The 23,618-nt window shown below is 48.6% G+C and overlaps 1 protein-coding gene across 1 annotated transcript in view; it reads left to right on the top strand.

Annotated features, from left to right (window-relative positions):
- Window positions 1-498: 498 nt before the first annotated feature.
- LOC139254504 (nuclear pore complex protein Nup85-like) overlaps window positions 499-23,618 on the top strand; it is a 30,262-nt gene continuing 7,142 nt past the window's right edge. Inside the window, exons 1-9 of the mRNA XM_070873719.1 lie at window positions 499-569; window positions 4,116-4,159; window positions 6,081-6,150; window positions 13,498-13,619; window positions 14,899-15,033; window positions 16,400-16,522; window positions 18,304-18,435; window positions 21,244-21,350; window positions 22,640-22,723. Of these exons, the coding sequence (XP_070729820.1) occupies window positions 4,136-4,159; window positions 6,081-6,150; window positions 13,498-13,619; window positions 14,899-15,033; window positions 16,400-16,522; window positions 18,304-18,435; window positions 21,244-21,350; window positions 22,640-22,723 (797 nt within the window). The 5' untranslated portion in view covers window positions 499-569; window positions 4,116-4,135. The remainder of the gene's footprint in view (window positions 570-4,115; window positions 4,160-6,080; window positions 6,151-13,497; window positions 13,620-14,898; window positions 15,034-16,399; window positions 16,523-18,303; window positions 18,436-21,243; window positions 21,351-22,639; window positions 22,724-23,618) is intronic.

Consider the following 23,618-nt stretch of genomic DNA (forward strand, 5'->3'; position numbering starts at 1 on the left):
CGCTGGACTGCAAAGGGGAGGCAGTTATGCCTTGGTCAGACTTTGGAAGTTGACTCCCTCAATAGCTGGTGGGTAAAGGCAGTGCCAGGATAGCACTGAGCCATAACGAGCAGCGAGGTGCCTGGTCTCTCCTGAGGAATCTGGTCTCTGCTCACAAGATTGGTGAAGATGAGAAAGGGTGTTTAGCTTATCTTCATTCAGCCATTTAGAAAAATTCCCACAGTCCTGTCGCCCACTAACTGGTGACTCCACACGATGGTCCTTTTTCTGACATCCCTCCTAATTGGGCTTTTCAACACTTTTTCTAACTCGGACCCTTGTCCAATTGTCACAGTTTTATTGATGTTCCAGATTTTCTGAACATTTTCACATCTTGCGTGCACTGCCGAGCCCCTGGTTTGCCTGGGACTGCTCCAGCCCAATCGGCATCACTTGGGCAGGCCGGGAGGTGCTTTTATTCTGCGTGGTCACAGATGGTGATTTTTGTTGCAGGTTACTCCACATTAGCAGGAATTACCGTTCGGTGATCAGAGCTTACCTGGAGGAACTGCACCGAGCTGCAGGAAGTGGTAAGCTGCAGACACATTCATTGCACACCAGCCTCCCAGAGTATTGGGAACTTCAGAAAGCAGTATCACTCACATTGTTTTGTGCTTTTTAAATAGTTAGAAAGCTGCTCCTTTCCTTTCCTGAGTAGGCCTCGTGGAAGGCACTATTCTATGACCAGCGACCTGCTCCCACCCCATAACCAGCCTCACGCAGCTTCCACAATGACTCGCTGAGGCATCTGGGAGCTTGCAGGCTGCACTCGCACAGCCTGGCGATGTGTCACATGGTTAAAGGGATGTGAGCAAGCTTATCCAGCAAGTACTCGGGGCATGCAGTCCAGGAAAGCCCCTAGTTTGTGCTGAGAAAGAAAGGCTTACATTTATATAGCGCCTTCCATGACCACCGGCCGTCTCAAAGTGCTTTAGAGCCAATGAAGTACTTTTGGAGTGTAGTCACTGTTGTAATGTGGGAAATGTGGCAGCCAATTTGCACACAGCAAGCTCCCACACACAGCAATGTGATAATAACGAGATAATCTGTTTTAGTTATGATGATTGAGGGATAAATATTGGCCAGGACCCGGGGATAACTCCCCTGCTCTTCTTCGAAATAGTGCCGTGGGATCTTTTACATCCACCTGAGGGAGCAGACGGGGCCTTGGTTTAACGTCTCATTCGAAAGATGGCACCTCCGACAGTGCAGCACACTCGGAGTGAGAGAGGGGAGGCTCATGTTAGCCTCAACATCCTGGAATTAGGCAGGTGTGAATCACTGTGGAACCCTGCTTCTGTTTGCTGTTGACTGGCTGATGGCTGTGTACATACATAGGGAAAGTCGAGGATTAGATAAGTCCATTCAGCCCATTGAAATCCCCTCCCTCTAATACCCAAGCTCTCCCATTGTAACATCCATCCTCTCGAATGTGCCTCATCTGCCCCATGTGGCAGTTATATTCCATAAGTAACCCCGCTGGGTAAAGAGGATTTTCCTAATTGACCAGAAACATAACTGGACCAGCCACATAAATACTGTGGCTACAAGAGCAGGTCAGAGGCTGGGTATTCTGCGGTGAGTGTCTCACCTCCTGACTCCCCAAAGCCTTTCCACCATCTACAAGGCACAAGTCAGGAGTGTGATGGAATACTCTCCACTTGCCTGGATGAGCGCAGCTCCAACAACACTCCAGAAGCTCGACACCATCCAGCACAAAGCAGCCCGCTTGATTGGCAGCCCATCCATCACCTTCAACATTCACTCCCTCCACCACCGGCGCACCGTGACTGCAGTGTGCACAAGATGCACTGCAGCAACTCGCCAATGCTTCTTCGGCAGCACCTCCCAAACCCACGAACTCTACCACCTAGAAGGACAAGGGCAGCAGGCGCATGGGAACACCACCACCTCCACATTCCCCTCCGAGTCACACCCAGCCTGACTTGGAAATATATCGGCCGTTCCTTCATCGTCACTGGGTCGAAATCCTGGAACTCCCTCCCTAACAGCACTGTGGGAGCACCTTCACCACACGGACTGCAGCGGTTCAAGAAGGCGGCTCATCACCACCTTCTCAAGGGGCAATTAGGGATGAGCAATAAATGCTGGCCTTGCCAGCGATGCCCACATCCCAGGAACCAATGAAAAAAACGTGTTTTAAATTTCCATTTTGCAAATTCATATTTATGTTCCCTGGTCCTTTCTTGGCTTAATTAACATTCAAGGTTTACTCTATGCCATGCGATATTTTACATCCCTCAGAGTGCTCTCCTCAATAGTGTAGTGCTAGAACTTCTCAAATCTTTCATCATAGCTCATTCTATCGAATCGTATTGCACATCACAAAAGGTGACCATTTGGCCCATCGTGTCATCTGCTTTGAAGATTTATTCACTTTTCCCTTAAAAGACCCTTGCCTCACCCACTCCCTGTGGCAACACATTCAGTACTCCAGCAACCCTCTGTCAAAATAAATGTCTTCTAATCCCTTTCCTCACTCTGAGAATTTGAAATTGATAATTCCTTGACACGGACTCCACAACCAGAGGAAATGATCAGTCTTTATCAAAATCTTTCATAATTTTGAAACCTTTATTAAATCTGCTTTTATGATTCATTGCTCCAGTGGAAACAGTCCCAGTATCTCCTGTCTCCTCAAAACTAGTATCCCATCCCTGGCATCACCCTGGTGAATCTACACCTCGCTCTCTCTGTCTTTAATATTTTTATAATGAGGTGTTCAAAACTGCACCAATCAACATTTTGTATAAATTTTTCTTCTCTCTTTACTCTTGTACCTGTTTCTCCTCCTAAAATATCTGACCTCATTTCTCCTCATTCAGTTGTATTTTCCACCTGCCTTAACCCCTCTGTCCTCCTGAAGTGTTTTTTGGTCCTCCTCGCTGTTTGCTAAACTTCCTACTTTTGTGTTGACAGTAAATTTCAAGATGGTGCACCATATATACCCGTCCGAACCTTCTGTATAAACTCAGAGTTAAAGTGGACCCCGCAGTGACTCCTGGGGTAAACCACTTGATCCAACCCGAGCAGCAACCATTTACCCTAATTCTTTGTTTCTTGTCCCTCATCAACTTTCTGTCTGCTGCTACATTCCCTCGTGTAGAATCACGCACACAGAGGGGACTGTTCGGCCCAACGTGAAAAAGCAATCCAATTAGTCTCACTCCCCTGCTCTTTACCTGCAATTTTTTTTTCCTTTATAAGTATTTTTCCAGTTTCCCTTTGAAAGCCACGATTAAATCTGCTTCCACTGCCCTTTCAGGCAGTGTATTCCAGATCATCATAACTCGCTGTGAAAAAAAAATTCTCCTCTCCCCTCTGGTTGTTTTGCGTACTGCTTACCGACCCTCGTGCTAGTGGAATGTTTGTAACAAGCCTCCCACATTCTACACTTCATAAACTTGAGGTCATCCATCACCCCTGTGCTCGATTTCAAAATTCTCATCCTTATTTCCAAATTCCCTCCGTGGCCCCGCCCCTCCATATCTCTGTAGTCTCCTCCAGCCCCACAACCTCCCGAGATGTCTGCGCTCCTGAACATCCCTGATTATAATCGCTCAACCATCGGTGGCCGTGCCTTCTGTTGCCTGGGCTCCAAGCTCTGGAACTCCCTCCCAAAACCTCTCCGTCTCTTTACCTCTCTTTCCTCCTTTAAGACGCTCCTTAAAACTTACATTTTTAACCAAGCTTTTGGTCATCTGCTGTAATTTCTGCTTATGTGGCTCGGAGTCAAGTTTCCCTGTTTTGTTGTGTATCACTGATGTGAAGCGCCTTGGGATGTTTTACTGTTAAAGGCGCTATATAAATAAAAGTTATTGTTGTTGTGAGGCACCTTATCAACCTGCTTCTGAAAATGCATACATACCACATCTCCTGCATTCCTTTTATCCAATCATATACAGGTACTTCCAAAAAACACTTTCATCGCAGTTCATCCTCATTACATTCGGTCTCTATGCCCTTCCCTGCTACACCTTTCGTGCCTACGTTCTGCACTTCTGATGATGTTAGTGTGCATTATCTGTAAGAAATATTTATTTTTCTTTTCCCAGTTTTCTCTCGTGATCCAGCCATGTCGATGCAATATGAGAATCAGGTACGAGAGTATTCGAGCACTGTTTAGTTAATGTTCGGCTGGGGTCCAGATTGGGCTGAGGGGGGAGGTGATTTCTCGGATGCATATCTATCACTGATGGGTTTGTTTCGGGCCAGGAGTGCAGATGTTATGTTCACGATGATGTGAGCAGCGTTGATGAACGGCTCTGCCCTTCCCCTTCAGGGGCTGTGGAGTATTCAGGCTGTAAGGTGCAGTACCACTGGAATGGCCAGAGGCGCAAAGTTTGCAATTTAATTTCCCACGATCTTTTCCCCTCCTTTTTCTAAAGGCACTGAGCCCTCACTGGGAACCCTCTCCGTGGGCACTGAGCCCTTACTGGGGACCCTCTCCGTGGGCACTGAGCCCTCACTGGGGACCCTCTCCGTGGGCACTGAGCCCTCACTGGGGACCCTCTCCGTGGGCACTGAGCCCTCACTGGGGACCCTCACCGTGGGCACTGAGCCCTCACTGGGGACCCTCTCCGTGGGCACTGAGTCCCCTTGGATCCTCTCCGTGGGCACTGGGGACTCTCTCCATGGGCACTGAGCCCTCTGGGGACTCGCTCCGTGGGCACTAGCTGCTCTTTGGTGTCTTATCTTGGTGTCTATTTACAAGTCTAAACCTAGACAGTGAGGCAATTAAACTGTGGAAGGTTTCACACCCTATGTCCATGTGTAGGAAGGGGACTGCTTCCTGATGCTCTGCTTCTGGCTGTGTATGCGGGTCTTTTTAAATTTACCAGTTCCAATGAAAGGAATTGCTCCGGTAAAGGGACTTGCTTTCTGCTGAGCCGCAGCATTGCAAGCGCAATCTTCATCTCGCCCCGTGTATACGGTGTGTATCTGAAGCTGGACTAATGACCTGGTACTCCTCACTGCGCTAGTCCAGGCTTGCACCCTCCGCAGCCACCACAGGGCAGCTGCTGAGAGCCGTTGATTTCTGCAGATTTTCAGCCAAAATCTTTCAGGGTGACTTGAACTTCTAAGGATCTCTGATAATGTACAGTGTCCTGCAGGGGAGGTTAATCTAGTAACTAGTATGGGCGTATCTCTGCATTAAAGCTGGAGAATTACTGCAAAATATTTATTTTTGTTAAGTTATATGGAGTGTAGAACAATGCAATTCAGATCAAACACTCCCAGGGCAGGTACAGCATGGGGTTAGATACAGAGTAAAGCTTCCTCTACACTGTCCCAACAAACACTCCCAGGGCAGGTACAGCACGGGTTAGATACAGAGTAAAGCTCCCTCTACACTGTCCCATCAAACACTCCCAGGGCAGGTACAGGGGGTTAGATACAGAGTAAAGTTAGATTCACTGCCCCACCCTCAGAAGAGCGCCCTCTGCTGTAGTGGTGCCGTGCTTGCAGCTGCTAATCTCTGGAATCCTGCCCTTGTTGCACATGCAACTCCGTCCTATTTGTGCTTAGATTTCTAATTGGTTGGGCTGACTCTTTTTTCAGCCTGGAGCTTTGAAGTGGCTGGTCGCAGTGCTGTTGCCTCATTGGTGGATAAATGTTAAATCAGAATACCAGGATTTATCAATATACTTGATATATCTGGGCATTAATTGCAGCCTTGGGCTTCCTGAGGCGCCAGCATACACACCTATGGGACCCACAGTGACAGGAGCTTAGACTGATGCTATAGGGATGGTTTTTATACCGTGGGCTCATGCTTACCGGACTGTGACTGTCCAAACTCACTTTACATCGGACTCTTGCAGCTCGGAGATAGCGGAGACTTGCAGCAGTCGAAGCTCCTGTCACTGTGGGTCCCTTCGCTGAGCCCTGGTCCTGGCTGTGTCGCCCGCCCACTGTCGTGCCCAGGTCCCATGTTTTCTCACAGTAGTTGCAGATTTTGCAGTATGGTGCAGTGTGCTGATGGAGGGTAACAGCAAGCTTTTCTCTTTGAATGGCAGGTTTCAATTCTGTCTGCGATGGAGGTGATCTGGAATCTGTGTGAGATCCTGTTCGTTGAGGCAGCTCAAGGTGAGGCCGAGGAGCTGCGTGTGCTGCCTTGTCTTTATTTGTTCTTGGGATGTGGGCGACACTGGCAAGGCCACATTTATTGCCCATTGTGAGTACATTAGTAGTCCTCAGGAATGGGGACTGAAGTCACATATATGTCAAACTGGATCGGCATGGCAAGCTCCTTTCCCCGAAGCACACTAATGAAGCTGGGTTTTTACACTAAGCCGGCAGTTTCACAGTCGTTTTCTGGTGCTAACAGTAAGTGCCTGCATCTCGAGGAAGTTCAGCTCCGAGCTGTTGAGCTGGAGTACGAGGTGCAAACATTGTGGGGCATCAGGGAGGGGAGAGTTACCTGGACACTGTGATCCAGGAGGCAGTCGTACACCTTAGGTTAGGTAGTCATACAGGTTTGGTTAGTGGTCAGGGACAGGAGGGTATGACTGCAACTCAGGCAGGTAAGGGGTCCCCAGATGCAATGCTGGAGGAACTTCGGCCGTTGTCTTTATCCAACAGGTACGAGTTTCTTGCTGCCTGTGTGGATGGTGGCAAAGTCTGCAGGGTGATGAGCAAACTGACCATGGTACAGAAGGCCATTCAAGTGGGGGAGTGAAAGGAGTGTTGTAGTGGTAGGGGACAGTATAGTCAAGAGGACAGATACTGTTCTCTGCAGCTGCGAAAGGGAGTTCCAGAGGTTGTGCTGCCTGCCCGGTGCCAGGGTTAAGGATATCTCCTCGTGGCTGGAGAAGAACTTGGAGTGGGAAGGGGAGGATCCAGTTGTCGTGGTCCACATAGGAACCAATGACATAGGTAGAACTAGGAACAAGGTTCTGCTGAGGGAGTTTAAAGAGTTAGGGTCCAAATTAAAGCGCAGAACTCAAAGGTAATAATCTGTGGATAACTACCTGAGCCGCGTGCAAATTGGCTTAGGGGCAAGCAGATCAGAGAGTTAAATGCATGGCTCAGAGAGTGGTGTGGGAAGAAGGGGTTTTGCTTCATGGGGCACTGGCACCAGTACTGGGGAAAGAGGGTGCTGTTTCATTGTGACGGGCTCCACTAGGGCTGGGACCGGTGTCCTGGCGAATTGAATAATTAGAGCTGTAGATGGGACTTTAAATTAAAGGGGGCAGGGTGGGGTCAGGTGAGGGGAAATTTAGGAATCTAAAGAGAAAAGGCAATGGAGCAGTGTAGTGATTTGGGTAAAGATGAGCAGAGTGTGACAAGAAGGGACAGAGTTTAATGGTAAAAGTGCATCAGTGAATAAGGTGAAAGCAGGGAATCATGGTAAAAAATTAAAATTAATGGCTCTTTATCTGAATGCACGAAGCATTCGTAACAAGATAGATTAGTGGCACAAATAGAGATAAATGGTTTTGATTTAATAGCCATTAGAGAGATGTGGTTGCAGGGTGACCAATTTTGGGAACTAAATATTCCAGAGTACTTGAGGTTTCGAAAAGACAGGCAGAATGGAAAAGGAGTTGGGGTAGCCCTGATAAATAATGTCATAAGGACAGCAGTGAGAAAGGATCTTGACTCAGAAGATCAGGATGTAGAATCAGTATGGGTGGGGATAAGAAATAACAAGGGGCGGAAAACACTGTTTGGAGTAGCTTATAGGTCCCTAAACAGTAGCTAAACTGTTGCACAGAGTATTAATCAAAAAATAATAGGAGCTTGTAACGAAGGTAATATAATAATCATGGGGGACTTTAATTTTCATATGGACCGGGCAAATCAAATTGGTAACGGTAGTTTGAAGTTGGAGTTCATGGAATGCATTCGAGATAGTTTCCTAGAATAATATGTCGTGGAACCAGCCAGGGAACAAGCTGTTTTAGATCTTGTATTGTGTAATGAGACCGGGTTAATTAGTAATCTCAGTAAAAGATCCTCTAGGGAAGAGTGATCATAATCTGATAGAATGTCACATCGAGTTTGAGAATGAAATACTTCTGTCGGAAACAGGTTTTAAACTTAAATAAAGCCAATAACATAGGTATGAAGGGCAAGTCGGCTAAGGTAAATTGGGAAATTAGATTAAAAGATATGACGGTCGATAAGCAATGGCAAATATTTAAAGAAATATTCCAAAATTCTCAACTAATATATATGTTCCATTGAGAAATATAAACTTCATGGGAAAAGTGATCCATCCGTGGCTAACTAAAGAAGTTAAGGATAATATTAGATTAAAAGATGAGGCCTAAAATGTTGCCAAGATTAGTAGTAAGCCTGAGGATTGGGAGAGCTCTAGAAGCCAGTAAAGGCTGACCAAAAATTCAATTAAAAAGAATATGAGAATAAACTAGCAAGAGACATAAAACAAATTGTAAGAGCTTCTCTAATTATGTAAAAAGGAAGAGAGTAGCAAAAGTAAGCACTGGTCCCTTAGAGGCTGAGCCAGGAGAAATTATAATGGGGAATAAGGAAATGGCAGAGACTTTAAACAAATATTTTGTATCTATCTTCACAAAAAGCACACCAAAAATAGTGGGGAACTAAGGTGCTAATGAGAATGGGGAACTTAAAGTAATTAAAATCAGGAGAGGAAAAGTACTTGAGAAACTAATGGGACTAAAAGTCGACAGATCCCCTGGACCTGACGGCCTACATCCTTGGGTTCTAAAAGAGATGGCTGCAGAGATAGTGGATGCACTGGTTGTGATCTTCCAAAATTCCCTGGATTCTAGAATGGTCCCAGTGGATTGGGAGGTACCAAATGTAACCCCGCTATTCAAGAAAGGTGGGAGAGACATCAGCCGTCAGGAAAATGAAAGAATCCATTATTAAGGAGGGCACTTAAAATCATAACCTGCTTAGGCAGAGTCAGCATGGTTTTATGAAAGCGAACTCGAGTTTGACAAATTTATTAGAGTTTTTTTTAGATGTAGCTAGCAGGGTGGATAAAGGGGGACCAGTGGATGTAGTATATTTGGATTTCCAAAACGCATTCGATAAGGTGTCACATAAAAGGTTGCTATGCAAGATAATGGCTCATGGGGTTGGGAGTAATATATTAGCATGTATAGAGGATTGGGTAACGGACAGGAAACAGAGAGCAGGGATAAACGGGTCATTCGGTTTGGCAAGGTGTAACTACCGAAGTGTTGCAAGGATCAGTGCTGGGGCCTCAGCTATTTACAATCTATTAATGACCTAGATGAAGGGACCGAGTGTAATGTATCCAAGTTTGCTGACAATACAGAACTAGGTGGGACAGTAAACTGAGGAGAATGCAAAGAGCCTGCACAGGGATATAGTTAGAGTAAGTGAGTGGGCAGTAAGGTGGCAGCTGTAGTATAATGTGGGGAAATGTGAGGTTATTCACGTTGGTAAGAAGAATAGAAAAACAATATTTTTTTAAATGGTGAGAAACTATTAAATGTTGGTGTTCAGAGAGATTTAGGTATCCTCGTACAGGAAACACAAAGTTAGCGTACAGGTACAGCAAGCAATTAGGAAAGCAGATGGCATGTTGGCCTTTATTGCAAGGAGGATGAGTACAAGGGTAAGGAAGTCTTGCTACACTTGTACAGGGCTTTGGTGAGACCACACCCGGAGTGTTGTGCACAGGTTTGGGCCTGTTCTGAGGAAGGATATACTTGCCTTGGAGGCGGTGCAACACAGATTCACGAGATTGATTTCTGAAGGAAAAAAGGAAGCAAGTAACTAAAGTACATGTTGGTCCCTCAGAGGATGAGACTGGGGAATTAATAATGGGGAACAGGGAAAGGGCAGAAACTTTAAACAAATATTTTGTATTGGTCTTCACGGTAGAAGACGCTAAAAGCATCCCAAAAATAATAGATAATCAAGAGGCAAAAGGGAGGGAAGAACTTAAAACAATCACTATCACTGGAGAAAAAGTACTAGGCAAACTAAAGGTGGACAAGTCCCCTGGACCTGATGGCCTGCCCCCTAGGGTTATAAAAGAAGTGGCTGCAGAGATAGTGGATACATTGGTTGTATTCTACCAAAATTCCATGGATTCTGGAGAGGCCCCAGCGGATTGGAAAACCGCAAATGTAACGCCCATATTTAAGAAAGGAGAGAGACAGAAAGCAGGAAACTATAGACCAGTTAGCCTAACATGTCATTGGGAAAATGCTGGAGTCCATTATTAAGGAAGTAGTAGCAGGACATTTAGAAAATCATAATGCAGTCAAGCAGAGTCAGCATGGTTTTATGAAAGGTGTCCTTTGAGGATGTAACGAGCAGGGTGGATCAAGGGGAACCAGTGGATGTGGTGTATTTGGATTTCCAGAAGGCATTTGATAAGGCGCCACACAAAAGGTTACTGCACAAGATAAGAGCTCATGGGGTTGGGGGTAATTTATTAGCATGGACAGAGGATTGGCTAACTAACAGAAAACAGAGAGTCGGGATAAGTGGGTCATTTTCAGGTTAGCAAACTGTAACTACTGGGGTGCCGCAGGGATCAGTGCTGGGACCCCAACTATTTACAATCTATATTAATGACTTGGATGAAGGGACCGAGTGTAATGTAGCCAAGTTTGCTGATGATTCAAAGATGGGTGGGAAAGCAAGTTGTGAGGAGGACACAAAAAATCTGCAAAGGGATATAGACAGGCTCAGTGAGTGGGCAAACATTTGGCAGATGGAGTATAATGTGAGGTTATCCACTTCGGCAGGAAAAATAGAAAAGCAGAATATTATTTAAATGGAGAGAGACAACAGAATGCTGCAGTACAGAGGGATCTGGGTGTCCTCGTACATGAAACACAAAAAGTTAGCATGCAGGTACAGCAAGTAATTAGGAAGGCAAATGGATTGTGGGCAAGGGGGATGGAGTATAAAAGCAGGGAAGTCTTGCTACAACTGTACATGGTATTGGTGAGGCCACACCTGGAGTACTGCGTACAGTTTTGGTCTCTGCATTTAAGGAAGGATATACTTGCATTGGAGGCAGTTCAGGGAAGGTTCACAAGATTGATTCCTGAGATGAAAGAGTTGTCATATGAAGAAAGGTTGAGCAGGTTGGGCCTATTAGAAGACTGAGAGGTGATCTTATTGAAACATGTAAGATTCTGAGGGGGCTTGACAGGGTAGATGTTAAGAGGATGTTTCCCCTCATGGGGGAATCTAGAACTCGGGGGCATAGTTTCAGAATAAGGGGTCGCCCATTTAAAGAAAAACTTGAAAGACTTGCATTTATATAGCGCCTTTCACGACCGCCGGATGTCGTAAAGAGCTTTACAGCAAATGTTTAGTCACTGTTGTAATGTAGGAAACGTGGCAGCCAATTTGCGCACAGCAAGTCTCATCAAGCAACAAGGTGATAATGACCAGATCAGAATCATCTATTTTTGTTATGATTGAGGTCTAAATATTGGCCAGGACACTGGGGATGACTCCCCTGTTCTTCTTCGAAATAGTGCCATGGGATTTTTTACGTCCACTTGAGAGGGGTAGATGCTGTGAGGTTGTTTCTCATGGCTGAAGAGCCTAGAACTAGGAACATAATCTCAGGATAAGGGGTCGGCCATTTAAGACTGAGATAAGGAGGAATTTCTTCACTGAGAGGGTTGTGAATCTTTGGAATTCTCCACTCCAGAGGGCTGTGGAGGCTGAATCATTGGGGTACAAATTGCGGTCCTAGTCGGGGACATACCTCCGGAGTATGCCTCCGACCCGTCAAACAAATCCGACCTTACCTCCAGGCGTCCAGGCTGCAGATATCTCCGGTCTCGGGCCTCCAGACCCACGGATCCCAGGGACACAGGCGGTTCGAGGTGTCCCTGGGATCACGTGGCCTCCATCCTCCAATCACAAAGGAGGATTCCATTGCAATCATTTATGAAGGAAATCTCCTGTTACTATGGAATGGAATCCCCAAATAATTATATCATTTACATAATTCTAATAAATAAAAATGTACTGAATTTCAATTTTATCCATCAGTCCCTTCATTGCACCAACCTCAACAAAAATTAAATTTTTTGAGAAATAATTTTAAGCATCTTAATCCGGGCCAATATTTGTATAAACTAATTTAAAGTGTATGTGCACAATTTTGGATTTGTAAATGTTTTGTTTAAGTCTTATATATCCTTACGCTGCAAGTAGGCCACGTGCCTGCTTTTACCAGCCAGAGTTTCATGGGCAATTGCTGAGCTCTTGGACAATTCTGATTTTCCATGCGGTTCAGATGATCTGTCGAGGCTTACCAGATCCCAAGTTCCGGATGCGGAAGCCAGTAAGCTGCGGGGCCTTTCAAATGGATTGCATCGTCGGGGACCGTAATTTCAGGGCCATTGAGTATATTCATCATCATCATGGGCAGTCCCTCGGGGTCGAGGATGACTTGCTTCCACACTAAGAATGAGTACTCAGGCTGAGATGGATAACTTTGGATTCTAGGGGAATCATGGGATATGGAGTTCGGGCGGGAAAGTGGAGTTGAGGTCAAAGATCAGCCATGATCTTTTTGAATGGCAAACAGGCTTGAAGGGCCTACTCCTGCTCTTAACTCTTGTGTTAGTTCTTTACTGAATTCAATTTCACAACTTGTCCTGGTGGGATTTGAACTCGCGACCTGATGGGTTGCAGGTCGACTATAATTGGTACAAATAAAACATCAGTGCAGCATCCTCGGGTGGCTGGAGAGTGCAGACCTCACCCAAGGCTTTGTCGGCCTGGAGTCCCCAGGCTGGGACCTCAGTGTCTGGCGGGTTAGCTGAGACAGCAGAGAGGCGGACACTGGGCTAGAGAGGCGCAGCTACCAGCATAGCTCCTGCTCTCGATCGCCATGTGAAGGGAGTGTGTGGATGTTGGCCACGGGCAAGGTTACAAAAGAACACAAGAAATAGGAGCAGGAGTCGGCCATTTGGCCCCTCGAGCTTATTCAATAAGATCATGGCTGATCTGATCTTGGCCTCAACTCCACTTCCCTGCCTGCTCCCCATGACCCTGGACTCCCTTATCGTTCAAAAATCTGTCTATCTCCACCAAATATATTGAATGACCCAGCCTCCACAGCTCTCTGGGGCAGAGAGTTCCACAGATTCACAACCCTCTGAGAGAAGAAATTCCTCCTCATCTGCGTTTTAAATGGGCGGCCCTAATGAGGTTAGACTGGTTGTGGTGCCCTCTGGTTGAATAGCCCGTGACTGTCACTGTCGAGGCTCAAGGATGACACATGCCCCTGGAGGACTGCCAGTGCCTGTGGGACCAGCAGGAGTGGGAGGCTGGGCAGGGACTGTAAATCTTTTCAGAAATAATATTGTGGGAGGCGAAGGCAAAAGCGAAACCCCCACTGCAGCAATGGGTTGTGACTGAATTGTTTGAATGAGATGTTCTAACGCTTGCTTTGTGGAAATACTGAGGCAGTAATTCTGCTTGCAGCGGGTTCTCTCCTGGTGCTCCTTCTCGACTGGATCAAGATGCACGTCTGCCAGGTGGATGCTATGACTGACCAGCTCCTGGCTTCTGAAAACCCCACCACTCACCTGTACTACTGGAACGTGGTAAGTGATGTTCCAGTGCTCCCCGGGGTCCCAGCTCACCACACACCCTGGGGCAGGTGGGGCAATGCTCCCAAACAATGCATTCCCAGTATTCCAACACTGTCTGTGTTGGTGAGTCCAGCAAGCCAGGAGGGATCCAGGCCCAGTCCGTGCTCTGAGCTCAGCCACAGTATCCTGGGATAGGACGAGGACTGAATTGGCCAGGGGTCCTGTTCCCGGTCACTGCCTGGTGCCCTGTGCTGGGCAGTGGGTGGGCCTCTCGGCTGAGGACAGGTGATTGAGCTTGGCTGTGATGGCCCCATAGTTGAATAGCCTGCTGACTGTCTAGTTTCACACACACAAAGTGGACATTTGGCACACTGCACCTCCCCACCTTAGGTTGTGACAGCGGTGGGGGCTGGGCCTTAGCTAAATACCTGCAGGCAACCAAACACCTCATTTATGTATCACTAAACAGTCTGCTGTTTACAGCTGAGCTCTCCTGATTCTGGGCATTACCTGCAGGTTTTGGGCGGGAAACAGCAGTCGTATATGGGGAGAGAGGCTGGGGGCGGGGTTCAGTCCCGGGGGAGGGGGGCTGGGGGCGGGGTTCAGTCCCGGGGGCGAGGGCTGTGGGCGGGGTTCAGTCCCGGGGGCGAGGGCTGGGGCGGGGTTCAGTCCCGGGGGAGAGGGCTGGGGGAGGGGGCTGGGAGCGAGGTTCAGTATTGGTGAAGGGGGCTGGGGGCGAGGTTCAGTCCCGGGGGTGGGAGCTGGGGACGGAGTTCAGTCTCGGGGGAGGGGGCTGGGGGCAGAGTTCACTCCCGGGGGAGGGGGCTGGGGGCGAGGTTCAGTCCCAGGCGAGGGGCCTGGGGGAGGGATTTTGTCCCGGGGGAGGGAGCTGGGGGCGGGGTTCAGTCCCGGGGGAAGGGGCTGGGGCGGGGTTCAGTACTGGGGGCAGGGTTCAGTACTGGGGAGGAAGTTGGGGTTCAGTACTGGGGACGGGGTTGGGAGCGGGGGAGGTGTTGGGGAGGGGCTGGGGGAGGGGAATCGGGCTGGAGGAGGGGCTGGTGGAGGGGGATCGGGCTGGGGGAGGGGGCTGGGTGCAGGGGAGGGGGATCGGGCTGGAGGAGGGGCTGGTGGAGGGGGATCGGGCTGGGGGAGGGGGCTGGGTGCAGGGGAGGGGGATCGGGCTGGAGGAGGAGCTGGGTGTGAGGGTTAGGGTTGAGGTTACAGAGTGCTATGTTTGGTTGTTGGAGGGTTCAGGGTCTGACTCCTGTGACATTTGTCCTTATTTTGCCAGGTGATTGGCTACGTGCTGCAAGGCCGGATCGGGGAGGCCCGACAGCTGCTGGCGAAGAAGGCCGCGACGGAACCTGCGGCCATGTCCATGTACAGATGTATGGATGATCTGTTGAAAAAGATGCCCATTTTCATTGTAGGTCACCGAGTTTCCTCTGTCCCTCCCGACCTGTCTAGTCCTGTCCCGACCCGACCTGTGGGGAAGGGTGAAGGCATTGGCTCACTCTCGGGTCAATCTCCAAGGGTTCCCAGTTTTTGCCAGTTTTCACTCTTCCCTCGAGTGGTGACTCCTTGCTGAAGTCTTTCTGCAAGCTCTGCTTTCTGTCTGGTCCCTTTAAGTGGCCTTTATTTCTGTGTGAGCTGTAACTGTGAGATTGCTCAGTGTCATGGCCCTGTGCCATGCTGTCCTGCCACCTATATACATGTGTCCGACCTGGTGATGCTGGCCAACAATGGGGACCCTGCTGGTTTATTCCCCGCACCTTCCTAATTTCCCCAATTGTCCCATCCCAAGTGTTCGTGCCCGGCCAAACTCCGATCACTCGGTGCACACTGCACAGTCTGAAAGATGCATCCCTTGCCCTTTGGCAGCTGTGCTAAGCCTGGGTCGATGCTGGTTCACTAAAAAGGCAGTTTTGAATACAGAATAAGAAACTGTCTCTTTCCAGACGGACATTACTGCAACACACAGTGTGGGCTGAGAGGGCTGTTCCAAACCAGTCTCCTCACCGGGACACTCGTTGCTCCGTGTTGTGTCATGGAGAAGGGGGCAGTGCTGAGTGGAGAGAGGCAAGCACAGTATGTGGGTGGGTGGGTCTGTTGTGCTGTAAAGTGGTCCCTAGGGGCTGTGTGCAACTTGGATCCTGCTCCCAGTTGCGCTTCTGTTGAAGTGTGTGGACTGGGTGGTTTGGTAAGAGCTGTTCTGGGCACTGCTTCCTGTGTGGTGGATTATCCCTCAACAGGAATACTGCAGTCTGTGAGTATCGGTGACTTAAGGTGTGGCTTTCGTACACACTTGCATGACCCACACCAACACGTCTGCTCCCTGCTCCCCTCCTCCTCAACCCTCCTCTCCTCCCCTCCTCAACCCTCCTCCCCTCCCCTCCTCAACCCTCCTCCCCTCCCCTCAACCCTCCTCCCCTCCCCTCCTGACCCCTCGCCCTCCCTTCCCCACCCCTTTCTGCAGCTCAGACCGATTGTAGCACCCCTACTGCCGTCCCGGATCAGATCAGCTAACACATTCCAGATTGGGGATTCAACTTGGGCCCTCTGACTCTGGTTTAGTCCGACACGAGCCGTTGCCTTTGCTCACTCGGGCATCTGGTAACTATTCCATTCACAAGAGTCCAGTGTTCACATTCCAATATGCTGTGCCCTGCCACTGTTGGGTAACTTAAAATGATTGTGCCCTATTAATTGTTGTGAGTAAATGTCAATAGCTCTGTTCTCAGAGTGTTAAACCAACTCTTGCTCTCTTCACCGTCTGCTTTCCCTCACCTTAGTCTGCCAATAATCAGAGCATAACAGATTTTGAGTTGAAATGGCGTCACTGGCAAGAGGAGTGTGAGCGCTGCCTGAGAGAGGGCACCTTCGCATCCAACGGCGATCTGCTACTGATCTGTCGGGTAAGAACGAAGCCCAACGCTGAGCTTTGATTGGACCGTACCTGGGCCTGTACACAGGAGCCCTTGAGGCTGTTGGAACTCTCACTCTCGCTATATCCGTAACAGAGAAAGCATCGAAACGCACCCACTCCCAGCAGCATGCTGTTTGTGGCGCTCTCGAAGACCGATAGAATGCAAGAACTTTTTAGGAACAGGAGAAGGCCATTAGGCCCAACGGGGCTGTCCCCTTTTCACACGTCAACCACCCCCCCTTCCAAATCCCTCAGTTCCTGCTTCCTCCAAAAACTCATCCACGTTTACACTGTCCACTTCAACGCCCCTCCCCTTTGTTGCAAAGCTTCTACCTGGATTCCCCTTCTTGTCCCAGGCTTCCAAATGTTTAATATTCCCCCTCCCCCCCCCCCCCCCCCCCACCTCCCACTTTGGGCTGTTTTGAACTTCCATCAGCAGTTTACCTTCACAACCGTGAAAAGTTCACCTCGACTGTCATTTAGATCTTCAGTCTCCTCACGCTTCAGAGGCTTAATATCCTTCCTGGTTCGAAAAGGGGTGAATGAAGTTGAGATGGCAATCAGGTTAAAGGTGGAGCAGACTCGAGGAGGTAAATGGCCTACTCCTGCTCCAGTATTTAGGTGATTGCGTATGGATTCAATAGGATCAAACCCAAGACCTTTCTTGTACAGTGTCTCAGCACCACACCGTGCCATGAATTTACCCAGCAAGACGAAGGCTTTTAAAAATCATCTGATTGTTCATCAAGAGTAGGGAGGCCCTTGGGCCCATCTGACCCATCCATGGAAACCTTACGATACTCCTCATTAAAGCATCTGGCTGCCTCTTTCTTGTTTGATTGCAGAGTTTTTGCTTCATTGCCCTACCCAGAAACCACTCCCGATGTGTTCACTCTGTGAAGAAGTCCTGAACTTGCATGATCTCCGTATGCTATGTGTCCCTGTGTCCTGGTAGCTATCTCGACGTGTTAATGTCTTGCAATCAGAGGTTGTTGGAACAGATCACAGAATCATAGAAATTTACAGCACGGAAGGAGGCCATTTCGGCCCATTTATTCTGCGCGGCCGACCAAGAGCTATCCAGCCTAATCCCACTTTCCAGCTCTGGGTCCGTAGCCCTGTAGGTTACGGCACTTCAGGTGCACATCCAAGTATCTTTTAAATGCGGTGAGGGTTTCTGCCTCTACCACCCTTTCAGGCAGTGAGTTCCAGACCCCCACCAACCTCTGGGTGAAGAAACTTGCCCTCAAATCCCCTCTAAACCTCCCCCAATTACTTTAATTCGCTGCCCCCTGGTATTCACCCCTCTGCTAAGGGAAACAGGTCCTTCCTATCCACTATATCCAGGCCCCTCATAATTTTATACACCTCAATAAGGTCTCCCCTCAGCCTCCGTTGTTTCAAAGAAAACAACCCCAGCCTATCCAATCTTACCTCATAACTAAAATTCTCCAGTCCAGGCAACATCCTCATAAATCTCCTCTGTACCCTCTCCAGTGCAATGTGGTGACCAGAACTGCACGGGTATCTCAGGAAAGAACCAAGATGTTCAGTTTGGTGTCTTCACATTTGTGCTTCTCAGCTGGGTGCCGGTGGACAGGGAAAGCCCGAACTATTGTTCCCCTCGCCACTTCAGCCCCCGATCACTGGTGTCAAGACCAGACGTCTAACCCTGACTGCCTACCTGTCCCAGCTCAGCGAATTGTTTTGTCAATTGTTTGTGACATGACTGTAGCAAGGGGGCACACACAATTTCTGTTTCCTTCTTAGATCCTAGCGGGTAATGAGGACGCGTTGCTTGAAAAGAAGGATATCATGGCCACCTGGTACCACTTTCTGGTCAGCAAGCTGCTGTACTCTCACCCGACTATAAAACCCACCGACCTTTATCAATACGCACAGGTAAGAAACTTTCCTCACAACCAGTGACTACCCAGATTCATCACCAAAATCATGTTCTCCTTCGGTCAAGCGTGCACTCTTTAATTTGGTGAGGTGGGTAGTCTGTTCAGACTCTGTTTCCAGTGTCAGGTTCAGGGAATCAGAGTGGTGAGAGCAACGGACTGGTTGGGTTAGACACCAGCACCAATTCACTTGGGTCGGATTAAAGTCTCCAAACTTTAGAGAAATGGCGCATGTCGGTTTTGTGTTTGGTGTATACTGTCACATTTGATGGGACAATGTAAAGGGAGCTTTACTCTGTATCTAACCCATGCTGTACCTGCCCTGGGAGTGTTTGATGGGACAGTGTAGAGGGAGCTTTACTCTGTATCTAACCCCATGCTATACCTGTCCTGGGAGTGTTTGATGGGGACGGTGTGGAACATAAGAACATAAGAAATAGGAGCAGGAGTAGGCCATACGGCCCCTCGAGCCTGCTCCGCCATTTAATAAGATCATGGCTGATCCAATCATGGACTCAGGCCCACTTCCCTGCCCGCTCTCCATAACCCCTTATTCCCCTATTGTTGAAGAAACTGTCTATCTCTGTCTTGAATTTATTTAATGTCCCAGCTTCCATAGCTCTCTGAAACAGCGAATTCCACAGATTTATAACCATCAGAAGAAATTTCTCCTCCTCTCAGTTTTAAATGGGCGGCCCCTTATTCTAAGATTATGCCCCCTAGTTCTAGACTCCCCCCTGAGTGGAAACATTCTCTCTGCATCTAGCTTGTCAAGCTCCCTCATAATCTCATCTCTCATTCTTCTGAATTCCAATGAGTAGAGGCCCAACCTACTCAACCTTTCCTCATAAGTCAACCCCCTCATCTCTGGAATCAACCGAGTGAACCTTCTCTGAACTGCCTCCAAAGCAAGTATATCCTTTTGTAAATATGGAAACCAAAATTGCACGCAGTATTCCAGGTGTGGCCTCACCAATACCCTGTACAACTGTAGCAAGACTTCCTTGCTTTTATACTCCATCCCCTTTGCAATAAAGGCCAAGATACTATTGGCCTTCCTGATCACTTGCTGTACCTGCATACTAACCTTTTGTGTTTCATGCACAAGTACCCCCAGGTCCCGCTGTACTGCAGCACTTTGCAATCTTTCTCCATTTAAATAATAACTTGCTCTTTGATTTTTTTTGCCAAAGTGCATGACCTCACATTTTACAACATTATACTCCATCTGCCAAATTTTTGCCCACTCACTTAGCCTGTCTATGTCCTTTTGCAGATTTTTTGTGTCCTCCTCACACATTGCTTTTCCTCCCATCTTTGTATCGTCAGCAAACTTGGCTACGTTATACTCAGTCCTTCTTCCAAGTCATTAATATAGATTGTAAATAGTTGGGGTCCCAGCACTGATCCCTGCAGCATCCCACTGGTTACTGATTGCCAACCCCAGAATGAACCATTTATCCTGACTCTCTGTTTTCTGTTAGTTAGCCAATCCTCTCCATGCTAATATATTACCCCCAACCCCGTGAACTTTTATCTTGTGCAGTAACCTTTTATATGACATCTTGTCAAGTGCCTTCTAGAAGTCCAAATACACCGCATCCACTGGTTTCCCTTTATCCACCCTACATCTTCAAAGAATTCTAGCAAATTTGTCAAACATGACTTCCCTTTCATAAATCCATGCTGACTCTGCCTGACCAAATTTTGTGTAGTGGGAGCTAACCCGTGCTGTTCCTGCCCTGGGAGTGTTTGATGGGACAGTGTAGAGGGAGCTTTACTTTGTATCTAACCCGTGCTGTACCTGCCCTGGGAGTGTTTGATGGGACAGTGTAGAGGGAGCTTTACTCTGTATCTAACCCGTGCTGTACCTGCCCTGGAGTGTTTGATGGGACAGTGTAGAGGGAGCTTTACTCTGTATCTAACCCGTGCTGTACCTGCCCTGGGAGTGTTTGATGGGACAGTGTAGAGGGAACTTTACTCTGTATCTAACCCGTGCTGTACCTGCCCTGGGAGTGTTTGATGGGACAGGATTGTGAAGTGCTGATCGAGCTGTCCACTAAATTTCTGAAGTTGGCTGTGGTGTTTTAATACCCCGTAAGTTAATTGTAGCTTGATTAAGAGGTGCTTTGTATTGTTGGAACTAAACATACAGGGGAATTTCTTAAATTCAGAAAGTTGAATTATCAAGGCCCATATGTGAAACGATGTTAATCCATATAATGCTATAATGGTTTTGTTAGCTCATGCCTTTAGTTTGAGCAGGCCAGTTTTTGCAAGTTGCTTTCTGGTGGTGCTGATATCCCGGTAGCGTTGGGCTCACTTGTTGCCACTCCACAGGCCTGGACAACTGGCTGTACCACTAAGCTGGAAGTAAACATCCGAGACACTGCATCCTGTCTCTGCACAAAGGTGAAAGTTAGGTTGTGCAATCACGGGCATCAAAGGGCGATACATTTTAGGAGGGACTGTGGGAAGTTTATAGAGTGCCATAGTTCTGAGATCCCAGGAAAGAATGAGTTCAGAGCAGGAAATGGTGCCAAATGTATTGATTTGAACACCATGAGAATTGAAGAAGGAGGAAGAGTGTGCAGGACTGGGTATCTGCATTGTGAGAGGAACCAGCGCGATCATTTCAGAGGAACCCTGGACTCAGCCGTTTAGATGAGAGAGAGAGATGTTTGTGTTGCAGGAGAGAGGCTAGAGGTTAGAAATGAGAGAGCCATGCGCTATTAGACACTAGCCCATTGTTTTTGTATGTTGTGACCATACTAATGGTGATTCTCCTCCCTATCGACGTGTGCAGCTCTGCTTGAATAATTTTCTTACTTATGGAAGCAGTGCCGACGCTCTGGACCGAATCCTGTTGGCAGTGTTTGAGTTCAACATTCACCAGGTGTTGAAGGACTGCAGGTAAGGGCCCACCTGCACCGTACAAACCACACAATAACCCCCCTGCCCCCCACTCCGTGCATCTCTCCTGCATTCACAAAAAAGATACTAGGGAATTAATTTTTTTGATGTCACTCTAATTGTGAAAAAGCATGTTTCCCAACACATTATTCCAATTTCTCGCTCTGACATGCCCAAACCACAGGAACAGGAAAGGTCATAATGAAGCTCATTTTCAGAGGTCAGCCGCTCATCCTCGCCCCCTCCCTCACCTCACCCCCATCGCCCACCCCGTCCCCTCACCCCCTCCCCCACCCCACCCTCACCTCACCCCATCGCCCCCCCTTCACCTCCACCCATCGCCCACCACACCCCCCCTCACCTCACCCCATCCCTGCACACCATCCCTCCTCTCATCCCATCCTCCCCCACCCCACCCACTCCCCTCACTTGCCCCACCTCCCTCCCTCACCCCAACCCCCATCCCATTCCTCCCCGCCCATTCCCCCACCCCATCCGCCCCACCCCCTCCCTCACTCCAACCCCCCATGTCACCTGCCCCGCCCATTCCCTCCTACTTTGACTCCCGGTCCGGCTATGCCTCGACTTAAACATTCTCATCTTTGTTTTCAAATTTTTCTATGGCCTCGCCCCTCCCTATATCTGCAACCTCCTCCAGCCCCACAACCTTCCAAGATCTCTGCTCTCCTCCAATTTTGGCCTCTTGTGCATCCCTGATTTCAATCATTGCACCATTGGCGGCCGTGCCTTCAGCTGCGTGGTCTCCTAAGCTCTGGAACTCCTCCCTAAACTGCTCCGCCTCTCTTTCCTCCTTTAAGACCCTCCTTAAAACCTGCCTCTTCCTGCCCTAATCTCTCCCTATGTATCTCAGCGGCAAATTTTGTTTGGGAACACCCCTGTGAAGCATCTTGGGATGTTTTACTGCATTAAAGGTGCTAGAAAAATGCAAATTGTTGTTGTCACCCTCAAGTCTGAGTTGTCGCTCTCACGCTAATGATTCAGCCGCTGGATTATCACACCGAGCGTTTGGCGGGGTTGGTGGGCAATGCGTGCTCTATTAAAGTTCAGTTTCTTTTTTCTACCTAGTGCTCACTTAAAACTGTTAATGTTGCAGAGATCGAATCATCAGAGCATGTGGCACCTCGCTCGCTGCTGCTGATGGGCCTCCCAGGTTGAGTGCTCTCTGTTCCTGCTGTTTTAAAGAAGCATGGCTTTCCCACCCTTGTATGTATCCTATGTATTAATGCTGGTGTTTCCACATGTGATGTTCCATATGTCTCTCGTTGCAGCGTCATCCTGAATAACTGGTGGTTTGTGGCTCACCTGACGGACCTATTGGACCATTGTAATCTCCTCCAGTCCCACAATCTTCAGTGAGTGAGTGTGTGTGTGTGTGTGTGTGTGTGTGTAATCAGCGGGTGGGGTGCCTCCCCACACTCCATCAATCTTTACATGCATTACATCGCTGGCACTAATAGCCCACCTCTCTGACCCGTGCTCCAGGCAGATTGCTGAGCTGTCTGCCCTGCACTGCCGTGCTCCTCCTTTTCCTGCTCTTCGGGAAAAGAATATTCTGAGCTGGTGTCATACCAGTTTCCATCCAGTGAAAACCTCAGGTCCCACTGCGTGGTTCCAGTCTGGGCCCTGGGCCCATCGTTCTGATACAGGGAGCCCATCGCTCTGATACAGGGGGCGGTCTGGGCCTGGGTCCTGTTGCTCCCCCACTGTACAATATTCCTGACGGCTGTTTGGAGCAGGACAATGAGACTATTTGCTGAGCAACACTGCAGAATGCTTGAAATGTGGAAAAGCAAGAATGTAAAAAGCACGTCCCTGATGGAGATCTTTCACCAGTGTCATTGTAGAATTAGGTGCCGCCTGGGCCCATTTTCCGTGCCTTTTTCACTATTGGTTTCTAGCGGAGGCTTGAGGTTTAGTAAATGTTTCCTGTTGAATCAGTTTTCTTTATGGGCCTGGATTGTGGCCTTCCCCGGAGAGATTGGCTGCACGGCCAGCTGCCTGGGCCCATCGGCCCCTCGCATTGTGATCACCGAGGAGGCAGCGAGCGAGATTCCCTCCATCCCTCCCTCCCGCTCAGGGTGGCTGGCACGGGAACTGAGCCCGATCCAGTGCTCACTCGACAATCAGACTCTTGCCCTGTGTGGCAGAACTGTGGGGGCCCGCTGTAGCCCCCTGGGGTCAGCACAGGCCAGGAATTGACCATTGGACCTTCTGGTCTATAGGGTCAGTGCCAGCCCACCCACTGCT

The sequence above is a fragment of the Pristiophorus japonicus genome, unplaced genomic scaffold (genome assembly GCF_044704955.1).
Source record: "Pristiophorus japonicus isolate sPriJap1 unplaced genomic scaffold, sPriJap1.hap1 HAP1_SCAFFOLD_556, whole genome shotgun sequence".
Taxonomy (NCBI): Eukaryota; Metazoa; Chordata; class Chondrichthyes; family Pristiophoridae; genus Pristiophorus; species Pristiophorus japonicus.